We start from the raw sequence: 13,024 nt of genomic DNA on the forward strand, positions 1-13,024 counted from the left end.
CCTCAGCCGGGTGGGGTCAGGCAGGTCATGCAGGATTTTTAGGGTGGATGAAGGGTATCTGCGCCCCCATTTTCTGTTTGATTGAGTGGGTTTCAAGGGTTAGGGGTGAAATCAGAGCACAGCTTTTCGGCTAATACGATGTGGCGACACGCACTGGGAAATTTAGGTCAAGTAAAACAAGTATGTAAGTGATGCTGCTGTAGAGTGACACTCTATGATGCAACACAGGCATGCACACATTACTCATACTTGAGCATGCATTAACAGATATCACAGATACGCACTTTTGGAAAGTGATTATCAATAAATGTGTATTTTAAGCCTGAATTGCATAAATCTCTGGCTAAGCATCTTTAAATTTGATTTTAGACAAGGCTGCTATGTTAGGTGTCGCTCTTCTAGCAATATTCTCACATTAGGATCAATTCTGCACATACTTCACCACATACATAACTGGATTATTACATCCACTCACTCAAATAAGCAAGCACATGAAAACACACTAATTCACTCGCTCCCCTCCCCCTCGATGCCCCAGGCAGCCGGTTAGCCACTCCACGGCTGAGCCCACGTGACGGGGGGGAAAGATTGTTGTTTTTTTCCTATGCCGCCACAGCTATAGCGTAGTATGGCGGAGCACGTGGATTCCCATGCTGCAGTGCTCTTGCAGAATTCCAGCATGCCATATATCAGTTGCATTACATACATGCATTTAGATTACTGTAAAATAATGGAGCGGGTATAAAAGCAGCTCATTCTATTTTACATTTTAACCTGGTTAACTGATGATGTATTTCTGCATCCTCAGACTGGAATGTCAGTTATTGGTTGAATTTTGTGATTAATGAGTGTGTCGCTGTTGCGCTAGTTATGCATTTTTGGCGCATTACCTCATTGCTATTCATATATTCATACGCAAGCTCTTAAGTCAGGACTACTGTTCCAGTGCCCTCATCCTCCCCTCCACCTCGCCAATCGCTTTCTGATTGGCTGTCGGTGTGTTTTTGGTAGCACCAGCTTTTTTTCAGCTCCATGGATACAGTGGAGTGCAGGAGAAGGAGAACTTTGCATGCAGCCAATAAGAATGTAGTAGTGAATGGTAAGTGCCCAGCAGGCTTAGATGAGCCCCCCTTTGCCCCCCTCCTTCTCCAGATCCCATCGTAGCTCCTCTCCTCCAGCACGCAATCTCCCAGCAGGAGGCTTCCAAAAGAAAACAACCAGGTCAGAGCCTCTCTCTGTCGGAAAGCACTCGTATAGGGAGCTCGCCTTCACCCTTTGGGACCGCTGTGAATGAAGCTGAGAGGCAAATGCACTGAGCCTAATATAATCTTCACTCTTGCATCAGTGTGGCCCACATACCCTGTTGTTGTCATGAGGAGTAATTAGGACTTTTAAGCCAATGATATCATTACCACAAATGAAAACTTTTGAATTTATGTATTTTGTCTATGAAAAAAAGATCTTTCTCTAAATAAATATTTTTCTTTTTTTTGTTTGCTTATTTGTTTTAATACGAAATATGATTGTCAGTGAAAATTTGGTGCAATATTGGATTTTTGAGATGGGCGTCCTTGGAATGACCCCCCAATGGTTAGAGGGAGCGCTGGCTGGGATTTGGGGTTGGCACACTTGATAGCAGTACATCTTTGGCATGGCTTGGATTCAGATCAAAATTATTTTTAGTAACTTTCCATCAGTATGAACACACAGTAAAGCGCGCGCAAAAGCATTAAATATAGTTTGTTATATTAGATTAGATTACGGTATATTATATTATACTATACTATTTTGTACTATATTATATATTATATTATATTATATTTAGTGCTGGTCAACGATTAATCGCACCCAAAATAAAAGTTTGTGTTTACATAATATATGTGTTTGTATATATAAATACACATGCATGTAGGCCTATATATTTAAGACATTTTTTATTTATATATAAAATATTTATATTGTGTATATAATATAAATTATGTATAAATATATATACAGTATTTTCATGCAAATATTTCTTAAATATTTACATGCATATTTGTGTATTTATATACAAATTGATAATTATACACCGTGACAGTACACACACATATATTATGTAAACACAAACTTTTATTTTGGATGTGATTAATCGTTGCCCAGCACTAATTATATTATTATTATTATTATTATTATATTAATAAGGTGATTTTGGATTTCTCTAGGCTTGGGTTTTTCCTGTTGTTTTTGGTTGTCCATAAAATTAACACTCTATGTAACAAATTTTTGCACACCTAAAAACTTAACCTTTGCAAGCAAGCCAAGGGAAGATACTCTTATTTTGCCCTGCTTCAGCGGTTGTTTCGTGAGATTGACTCACACCACTGACCTTGAACTCTAATCCTGAGTTTTGCTAAGCCTTGACCTCCACATGATCCTCTATTTAGCATTAACCTGTCGCTGTCCCTCACCATGTGTCCATGTGTCTCTTTTATAAAGTTTGAATGTCTGAATCAGTTAGAGTATTTTGGGTCAGGTGAGTTTGTCTTCTGTCAGAATGGGTTACAATGCTTTTGATCATTGGTTTACTGTCAGTATCTTCCATATACAGTCCCCGTAACTGTTTGAGACCCTCACACACACAGATGATCCCAGCTCAGACACTTCACCTGACTTAAACCCCTGCATCACTCCTCGTCAAATCTCATGCCCACTGTCTCTTTGCCTCAGCTTCTAGACACTCTCTGTCTCTGTTGTCCCGTTTACCTGTCTACCTCTTCATGTCTCAACTTTCCACCTGTCAGCAGCCTGTGTCCTGTCACTGTACATACACCCTCTCCATCTCTCTGCCGTGTTCCCAGCCCAGACATACACCAGACTAGTTGACATGAAATTTCAAGCAATTCCAGCAGTGTCATGGGGTGTGTTATATCTACAATTAATATCTATGAAATTAAATTAAATGTTTTTAATTAATTATTATAAGGGATTTCCATCGATTAAATGAACAGATTGATTAAATTAATACCAAATGTAATGATTAAATTAATTGCATGATGTCAATTAATTAAGCCAATACATATAACAATTAATGTTATTTAATATAAATAATATTATATTATATTTTAATATTATTATTATTATTATTACGGGCCAAGCACCGAAGGTGCGGAGGCACCTATTGTATCTGTTCCGGTTCTTATTATTAGGGGCCAAGCACCGAAGGTGCGGAGGCACCTATTGTATCTGTTCCGGTTATTATTATAATTATTAGGGGCCAAGCACCGAAGGTGCGGAGGCATCTATTGTATCTGTTCCGGTTCTTATTATTAGGGGCCAAGCACCAAAGGTGCGGAGGCAATCGTTGGCGTTCTTCTTCTTCTTATTCTTCCGCTCTTGGAGTCTATGGCAGCCCATAGAACCGATTGCGGGAAAGTTGTTTTGGTTTGACATTCTGATAGAGGACAGTCCCAACATTAAATACACCAATTTTGGTGTTTCTAAGTCATTCCCTCTAGCGCCACCACCTGTCAGAAGTTTCACTTTTATTTTGCTAATAACTTCTGAACCGTAAGGCCAATCAACAAAATAATTTTTCCCTCTGATTCCTGAGCTCATGACGATTCGATTGCACTCCATGAGGTCAATTTCCGTCATAAAAATATGGCCGCCATCTTGAATCTTCTCAAGAAGCTACTTTTTCGAACTCGTCCTAGACGGTTTGTCCGATTTGCACGGAAATTGAACCAGATCATCTTCAGGCAGTGCTGACAAAAAGTTATTAAAATCAAATTGATTCGTCAAATCGTTTTTGATAAACGTTCGAACAAATTTTACGTAACGCTTGCAAAAACAGTCGTTAGGCTGTATCTTCGCAACGCTTTAGCGTATTAAGACCAAACTTGGTCCATGTCATCAAAAGCATGACCTGAGGCTACATGCTGCGTTTCGGTGCAGCGCCACCTACTGGTCCGGAGATACAGAAAATGGCTATTTTTGCTTATAACTTCTGAATGGTCTGTCCAAAAATCATAAAAGTGGTCTCGTTAGATTCAGGGCATCACGTCGAGTCGAGCGATATCCAATTATCCCGGATCGGCCATTTTGGCTGTCGGCCATTTTGAATTATGTGCTAAAATGCTGTATTTTCTGAACGCATGAACGAATTGTTACGAAACTCTGTATGGGTCATCAGTATGATGCCCTGAAGGAGCCTGAGAAGTTTTGAAATAGCGCCACCTAGTGGTAAAATTTACTTTTCAAATGCTTATAACTCTGGGTGTGGTTGACTTATTTTCACAGGAGTCATCCTCTTAGGTTCCTGAATCCTTGCCGAATCCACAGATACCAAACATGCTAGGTTTGCACAGTTTGTGTAGCGTTGTGATTTAGCACTTAAAAAACATTTGCCGATATCTTCGAAACCGAAGTCCGATCAAGACGAAACCACCATCAGAAGTTTGATACCATAGCTGGTTAATTAAACTCCAATATCCAAATGTCAAAATATTGATAGTAAGGGGTAGTAAAATTCAATCAAAGTCACGTGTCAGTCATTTTTGACGTGTTTTTTCATATAAATGTCTATAGCTCTGAAGGGAGTTGAGATATTTTCACCAAATTTGGCACACACATGTATGACCTCATTCAGAGGACACATGAAAAAAATTGTGGGATTTTGCCTCTTGGTGGCGCTATAATAGAACAAAACATGAAATTCCCATTGATGTCAATATGGTTTTGTGATGTAAAATGCTATACTTAACAAATGCATTACTGTAACATTATGAAACTCAGAATTTGCCACCAGCACCATCCCCTGAAGGTACTCCAAACATTTCGAGACAGCACCACATGTTTGTCAAAAGTTAAAATTATATTTCCAAAAATCCTAATAAGTTTTTAAAAATATGCCTATTGTAATGACACTGGTCTTAATAGATTCCTTGGGTCATGCCGAGAACATAGATACCAAGTTTGACGTATTCGGACGAACTTCCTGTCCGCCATCTTTATTTACTTTCAAAACCTTCTTTTTTCGAACTTCTCCTAGACCATTCGTCTGATTTTCACCAAAATCGAATCATTTCATCTCCAGACAATGGCGACTAAAAGTTATGGATTTCGTGACGATAGACGAAACCGTTTTCGTATAGCGCAACAGCAAATTTGAGGCATGCTGCCACAATGACTATTAAGTCTTTATCTCTGCAATGCCTTCACATTTTGACACCAAACTTTGTGTGTGTCATTGTCACCACCACATCACATCGATTTCATAACTGCGCCACCTATTTGTCGAAAATAAACCATTAAATCATCTTAAAAGTTACTGAATATATGATTTTTCAGCCATTTTGCCAAAATTCTCTTAAAATGTCTTTAATTGCTCCTTGCTGCAGTTGGTCTGCCACTCCCACCTATGATGGCATCTGTTGCCGCTTCTTGCGCTTGGCCCCGGTAATGGCTGCTTGCAGCTATATTTATTATTATTATCATCATCATATATATAGTTAATTAAATCAAATTAAGTTAATTCAATGAAATGATTGCAGCAGACAAAATCATTGACAAGACAAAAACTAGAAGTATATTAGATTTACTTTTTAAATGTAATTGTTTTTACATACTGTAAATAATTGTTGGTCTTTTGTAAAATATTTGCCCGTCACATAAATTGTGTTGCATTTCACTGTTTTTTTAAGCATCTCAGCTGATTTTATTTATTTATTTGTATTATAAGTCACACTAAATTGAGATGTTAAATTGACATCTTTACTTATAAGTAAGGCTGTCAATTTAGTTTATTATAATTTATAATTTCATTCTTACTTTATAATTCTACATTAAATGAGAGAATAAATGGAATAATTGTTCTTAAATTCATCATTAAAAATAGATAGTGAAAATTTAAAAATAAAAGGTGATGAGTTAAAGGATGAAGTTTTACACCTTCCCTTATACATTTAACCTAAACTCTTGTATGTTAAGAAAATATACGGTATTTGACTCTGCACATACTAACCAGTTACATAAACCAACTGCCAATATAATTCACTCCAAACCATTCAGTGATTTGCTATTTATACTTCACCCCATGACCAACATTAATTGTAATGACAGGCATGAAGGAGTGACTGTTTCACATGCTGTCTAGATTTGCATTTGTTTTAGAAGTGTCCTGTCTCACCATCAGCTAGATTATATAACACTCATACACACACATAAACACTCATGTGTGTGACCTACATCTAGCTGTCTGCATGCTTATGTGTGTGTTCTTATACTCCTCTCCCTTCCCGCCAGAGGCGCAGGAATCATGGGTAATACGCTGCTGTTGTTATGGCCTAGATTGACCCTCTCCCTCTCGTTTGCTTGCTTCTCCTCTTTCATCTTTTGTACCAGGTGGACGTAAACACAACACAGGTTTTTTTTGTTGTTCAGCCTTTATGTATGATCCAGCTACCTTTACGACAAGCTTGTGTGTGTCTGTGTGTGTGTGTGTGTGTGAGTGAGAGAGAGAAACTATCTTTGTAAGGACCAGTTTGAGACCACTGGAGTGAGGACATTTTGGGTGGTCCTCACTTTCTGATACCCCTTCAAAAGCCTTTTTGAGGGTCGAGACTTGGTTTTAAGGATAAGGTTATAATTGGGTTAAGGGTAGGTTTAGTTTAAGGATTTGGGTTAGGTGTGTGCGTGTGTTTTTAGGTAAACAAAGATGGCCAGTGCCCACCCAAAAGTGTTGTATTATATTATGTATTGTATTATTATAGGGCTCTACAATAAGGAGTGCCCGATAGCCAGGGGCCAGCACAAAAGACGCTCGGGGCAGTTGATGGAACTGTCACTGTCCCAATCGGGCCAGTGCTGCATGATATTGAAAATTTATCATTTGCACATTTTTTTAAAACTTTGCTAATATAAACATTGAAGCGCAAGAAGATGCAAAAGAAAACTCAGTTTGGTAATCTCATGCTATGTGAGAAGTTTTCTTTGTGCACGCATTCAAAGGATGCACCCAGATACCTGTGACATTAGCCTACAAATCAATGGCTAAAGAGTCAAGCCTCCGTTACTAGCTCAAAAATTATGTTTTGGAATTTTCAATGGAGCCTTGGGATGAGATTTATAAGAAATTAGTCCTACAAAAAATGTGTCTGCTTTGCATCGTGGCCACCTTACCACCTCGGTTGTGCATTATTGTTCTAATAATTCAACGGCCAATCATTAAATATTTCTTACTTATGACTGATATTAAAATTCAAATTTTGTCCTAAATTAAACATAATAAAAACATACACAAACATTTGTTTTGGTGTCGTTTTAATAGATGATATGCTGCTAAATTTTGCATTTGGTAAATGTATAAACAAAACAAAACAAACAAGAAAATACATTACAGGATTCAAACCAGACACTCCTGCCAATAAAAGCAAGAGGCTTACCTACAGGACCACTGGAGTTCTTGGTAAAAACAACTTTTATACAGAGAAATATCATTGTAAGTCGCTGGGAAAATGCCTCCACCACTATTCTCAGTGTTTTATCTGGTCATATGTCAGGTGACTGTTTTAGAGTACACTGATATATACTAGGAAGGAAGGATTTTTTCCTTCTGTGTGATTTCTCAGAATCATCCTTGTATAGTTGACTTTCTAACAGGCTGAAAACACTTATGCAGTGCTTTTATAACGGTGTTGGATCGATTTTGTAAAGATCTGTAACATTAGAAGTCCACTTTCAATTTTAGCCAAGTTTTCCAAAATAGTAATTTATAACATGTTTTTGTCTAGCTTCTTTCTGACTCTTAGACTTTAAAAGTGTTACTAGCATCACCAAGCTAAATTTGAAAATTAATTGCATTGTACCAAACAGTTCCTCCTGAAACTTTGAGACAAAAAAGTTTGAGTTGGGCCACTCAACTCTCGAAATTGTCGTCATAAAGCCCAAAGTATGTTATTTTTAACACAAACACTTTACATACGTGCAGCTGAATGCATACTTTTTTTAAAGTATACCTCATTTCAGGGTTTTTCCTGGATCAAAAACGGTCTTCAGTGGTGGCAGATGAACACAGTCATACGGTACAAAGTACCCAACTCAGAACTGCAAGCCCAGTACTAGGGATGGGAAGATTACCGGTTTCACTATAAACCACGATAAAATGTACTGACGGTTAGTATTATCGTTTAAAATCCAATTATCATTAAAACCGTGTTTGATTATCGCGATTTTTTTCAAATCCGGTCCAGCCTACAACAGTCTGACGCAGGCGCGCACTGTTGTTTTTTCTTTTTTTTATTCAAGAAGGAATGACGGAAGGCAGTGACCGTGTTCGGGAGATTTTTCAGCCTTTTAAGAGGACTAAATCTGAGGTGTGGTCATATTTTGGCTTTTACAAAAATCCTGAGGGAAACTTAATCGAGGATGGTCACCCTGTCTGCAGAACATGCTCAAAAAAAGTCGCAGTGATAGGGGTAAACACTTCAAATCTGCCGAGTCGTCTTGTGTGACCATCACCCACTGTTGTAGCGAACACAAGGCAAGTTAACTTTGATCTCAATACTAAAACTACATCTGGGAAATAATTGGGCACAAACTGTTGTTTTGAGTTGAAATATTTTATCAAGACAAGATGATCACAACAATATTATCAAATTCTGTAAACAATGAAACAACTCTGATTTCATTTTCAATACAATAAAAAACGGAGACGCAAGATAAGTTGTATTTTAATGAAATGAGAGAGTGCGTCCGTTGTGATACGTTACATGGATGTGCGCTGTGTTATAATATGTTGCTATTGACGACGGTCATTATAAGGAAGGAAATCCCACAGAATAGAATCTTACTTTAAAAAGTGCATAGAGCTGCTCGTTTTATTTGTTGTTTGTTGATTCTCAAATATAAAACTTGTTGAAATGTTTTCAGTGTGAGCATCAGTTATTGTTTAACACTTTCATCTTGTTTTAACAAAACCGTGATAATATTGACAATCACGATAATTTTGGTCACTATAATCGTGATATGAAATTTTCATTCCGTCCCATCCCTACTCAGTACTGACAATAAATCTAAAACAAATGCAAAGAAACAGTATTTGTATTAAAAACTCATTTAATTCTATTTAACAAGTGCGTTTAAAACTTAAAAATCTGTAAAATTAAATGTAAAAAAAATCACTGAGTGACTGATTTGTAAAGTGAACAACAAAGTAAAACATTATACATTACATAGAAAAAGTGGCAGCACTATTGTTTTGCATTTACACTGATATTTGCATTGACACTGCATTTAATTTGCATTGACATCGTGTTTATACTTTTTTGGTTGTAATGAAAGGATTTGTGAGCATACAGAACTCACGCTGAACAAAACCTCCACCAGTAATCAAAGAGCACACCCAGGTTCCTAACTGACGACGAAGACTTAACAGAGCAGCCATCAAGTGTTAGACGGTATTCTAGGTTATTACGTGTGGAAGTTTTTTGTCCAATAATTAGAATCTCTGTTTTTTCAGAATGTAGTTGTAGGAAATTACTAGTCATCCAATTTTTGATATCAACTATGCATTCCGATAATTTTGTGAATTGGTGAGTTTCGTTAGGTTTGGAAGAAATATAGAGCTGAATATCATCAGCATAACATTGAAAGCTAATCCCATGTTTCCTAATGATATCTCCTAAAGGTAGCATGTACAGAGTGAACAGAAGCGGTCCTAGTACTGAGCCTTGTGGTACGCCATACTGAACTTGTGATCAATAAAACATCTCTTCATTTACTGCTACAAACTGATAGCGGTCAGATAAATATGATTTAAACCATGCTAATGCAATTCCACTAATGCCAACATAGTTTTCTAGTCTATTTAAGAGAATGTTGTGGTCAATGGTGTCAAATGCAGCACTAAGATCAAGTAACACTAATAGAGAGATACAACCAGGATCGGATGATAAGAGCAAATCATTTGTGACTCTAATGAGAGCTGTCTCAGTCCTATGGTGCGGTCTATTCCTGACTGGAAATCCAGATACAATTTCTTTCAAGAAAGGAACACAGTTGTGAGGATACTGCCTTTTCTAGTATCTTTGACAGAAAAGGTAGATTTGAGATTGGCCTGTAATTGACTAATTCTGTAGGATCAAGTTGCGTTTTTTTTAAAAGCGGTTTAATCATAGCCAGCTTAAAGGTTTTTGGTACGTATCCTAGAGACAAAGACAAATGAATGATGTTAAGAAGAGGATCTATGACTTCTGGAAGCATCTCTTTCAGTAGTTTAGTCGGTATAGGGTCTAGCATACATGTTGTCGATTTAGATGAATTAACGAGTTTGCAAAATTCTTCCTCTCCTATGGCAACAAATGAATCAAATTTTACCTCAGGGAGACTATAATGCACTCCCTGATGCGATGCTGTAGTAGACGGTTGCATAGTTATAATTTTGTCCCTAATATTATCAATCTTATAAGTGAAGGACTTCATAAAGTCATTACTGCTGTGTTTCTTGGAAACTTCTGGGCTTGAAGCTTTCTTTTCGTTAGTGTAGCCACTTTTTCAAATTAATACCTTGGATTATGTTTATTTTCTTTTAATAGATTTGAAAAATAAGCAGATCTAGCAGCTTTTAAAGCCTCTCTGTAAGCAATCGAGCTCTCCTTCCATGAAATCCGAAATACCTCTAGTTTTGTTTTCTTCCAGTTGCGCTCCATTTTTCTGGCTGCTCTCTTAAGGGCCCGGGTGTGCTCGTTGTACCACGGCGTTGGACTATTTTCTTTAATCTTCTTTAAGCGCAACGGAGAAACTGTGTCTAAAGTGCTGGAAAGGAGAGAGTTAAAAGTTTCTGTTGCAATATCAAGTTCTTCTAAGCTATCTGGGATGCTGAGACGATGAAACTGATTAGGAAGATTATTGATAAAGCAATCTTTAGTGGCAGAAGTAATAGGTCTAACATACTTGTAACACGGAGTCGGCTTTGCGGCCTTGGCTAAATGAAGTTTACACGACACTAGATAATGATCTGAGATGTCGTCGCTCTTCTGCAGAATTTCAACAGCATCAACATTGATTCCATGTGATAATATTAGATCTAGAGTATGATTACGACAATTAGTAGGTCCTGACACGTGTTGTCTAACTCCAATAGAGTTAAGAATGTCTTTAAATGCCAATTCCATTGCATCTTTTCCATTATATACATGTATATTAAAATCACCAACAATTAGGACTTTATCTGCAGTCAATAATAATTCTGTTAGAAAGTCAGCAAATTCTTTGATAAAATCTTTATGGTGCCCTGGTGGCCTGTATACAGTTGCCAGCAGAATTCTCAAATTTGATTTATCGTTTACATTATATATATTTTACATTAAGCACCAACACTTCAAAAGAAGTATATTTAAAACTAGATTTATTAGAAAACACACTAGAAAATGTCATTCTTGTCTAATGTCTGCGCTATTTCTCTCCAAAAGTTATGACTGTGCTCATCAACATGGGTGTCTATTGTTGTTGCATCTCCAGAAAATTGAAGATGTTGTTCCGTCTTTTCCATTTCTTTTTTGTTTGTAAAACAACGGGACAAAACGGTGTTCACATTGTGGACAAACAAGGCAAACACTGGCTTACACGCATACACTGATGATACAATTTACTTTATGCGCATTGAATGCATACTGTACTCTACCTGACCTGTAAAAAGTGAAGTATATTGGGCTTCAATATGTGTTTGTGCTTTAAACTGGGATCGAAGATAGTACAATTTATACTTTTTATTAGTTCATAAAGTCAGTAACTCCACAAATTAAGTCCTGTCTTCTATTAAAATTACCCTTTTATTGAATGAAATGTGACTTTTCCTTCCTTGATTTAGCTGTTTGGAAGGATTGTTTGGCCTTGCTTCTGTACCGCACCCCTGTCTACTGTCTGTGTCTACTGTTATTCACGTTTTGCAAAAGCAAAATGGTAAACCCAGTGGCCTCAGTTATCCCAAGAGAATTAATGGTTTTTAGAGGGCTGTTTTTACATCTGAAAACACTAGTCTACTTCCTAAATCTTGACTTTGAACGCCTGGGGCCCCTCAATAGGGAACTGAACGTGAGCAATAGGCATGACATGCACAGTTGGCACTGGCCACCTAAGCGCAGGGATTCCCGTAACTCTGTGTGTGTGCTGAAGGAGGGGGGTTACAGTAGTGACATCTGGTCGACCCAAGGCCCTGCACAGGAAAACCAATGTGTCTGGAGAGTGGAAGCTGTAGGGTAAAGGGAAGGAGCGTCGACTGGGCGTTGGAGGGGCGATGGTTTCTTGACCGTTAACAGGGAGTTAAGCTCTGTTATGGAATCAAAGTAGAGCACTAAAGTGCCCCCACCTTAAACTGACCGCCATTATCATGCTTTCTGTTCAAAATGTGTCACTTAACTCTGCCTCTTTCTCTTTCCCTTTAGGTACGTTGTCATGGGGAACCTCCTCAAAGTTTTGACATGCACAGACCTTGAACAAGAGCCCAACTTCTTCCTCGATTTTGAAAGTGAGATATTTCTCCCCTTTCTAAAACTCCCTTTCATTTATTACTTGTAAACGGTCTACATTCTTAAAGCTTCCTTAACCATATGCACTACTTTAGTATCTCATGTGTCCTTGTTGGTATGTTCGGGCACTTTGTCATCAACTTAGCCATTAAGATGTGTAGGTCATCACCCGGTCACCATATAAATAATGCCAGTTCCGTTTTGGGACTTGATACTATCTAAAAGGCCTTCCCCCTGGAGATTTGTTAAACCACACACAATCTGCTACCACCTCATTTGTCTAAACCTAAAAACTCCCTTCAAAGCAAAGGAAGGTGAATGAACCAAAGAAAAGGAGACAGTGGAAAATAAGTTTCCTGGCTTTTATTGCCCTTGCCCACAGAACATTTCCACCCTACAATGTTTGTCTCAATTTTTAGACACAGTAGCTGTTTCTTTAAAGAAAGAAAGGGGGCGATATGGAGATCACTTCGAAATCATTGGCTCATTCATGGATCATCAGGCAGACACCTATAAGA

General features: G+C 37.8%; 1 protein-coding gene across 2 annotated transcripts in view; it reads left to right on the plus strand.

The window, feature by feature from the left end:
- Positions 1-13,024, plus strand: part of fam49bb (family with sequence similarity 49 member Bb) — a 103,760-nt gene that overhangs the window by 74,658 nt on the left and 16,078 nt on the right. For both annotated transcript variants that reach the window (XM_077244364.1, XM_077244365.1), the window contains exon 3: positions 12,423-12,505. In XM_077244364.1, the coding sequence (XP_077100479.1) occupies positions 12,433-12,505 (73 nt within the window). In that variant the 5' untranslated portion in view covers positions 12,423-12,432. The remainder of the gene's footprint in view (positions 1-12,422; positions 12,506-13,024) is intronic.

This window comes from Siphateles boraxobius, unplaced genomic scaffold (assembly GCF_051911475.1).
Source record: "Siphateles boraxobius isolate OS27281-9 unplaced genomic scaffold, OSU_SipBor_1 26, whole genome shotgun sequence".
Classification (NCBI taxonomy): domain Eukaryota; kingdom Metazoa; phylum Chordata; class Actinopteri; order Cypriniformes; family Leuciscidae; genus Siphateles; species Siphateles boraxobius.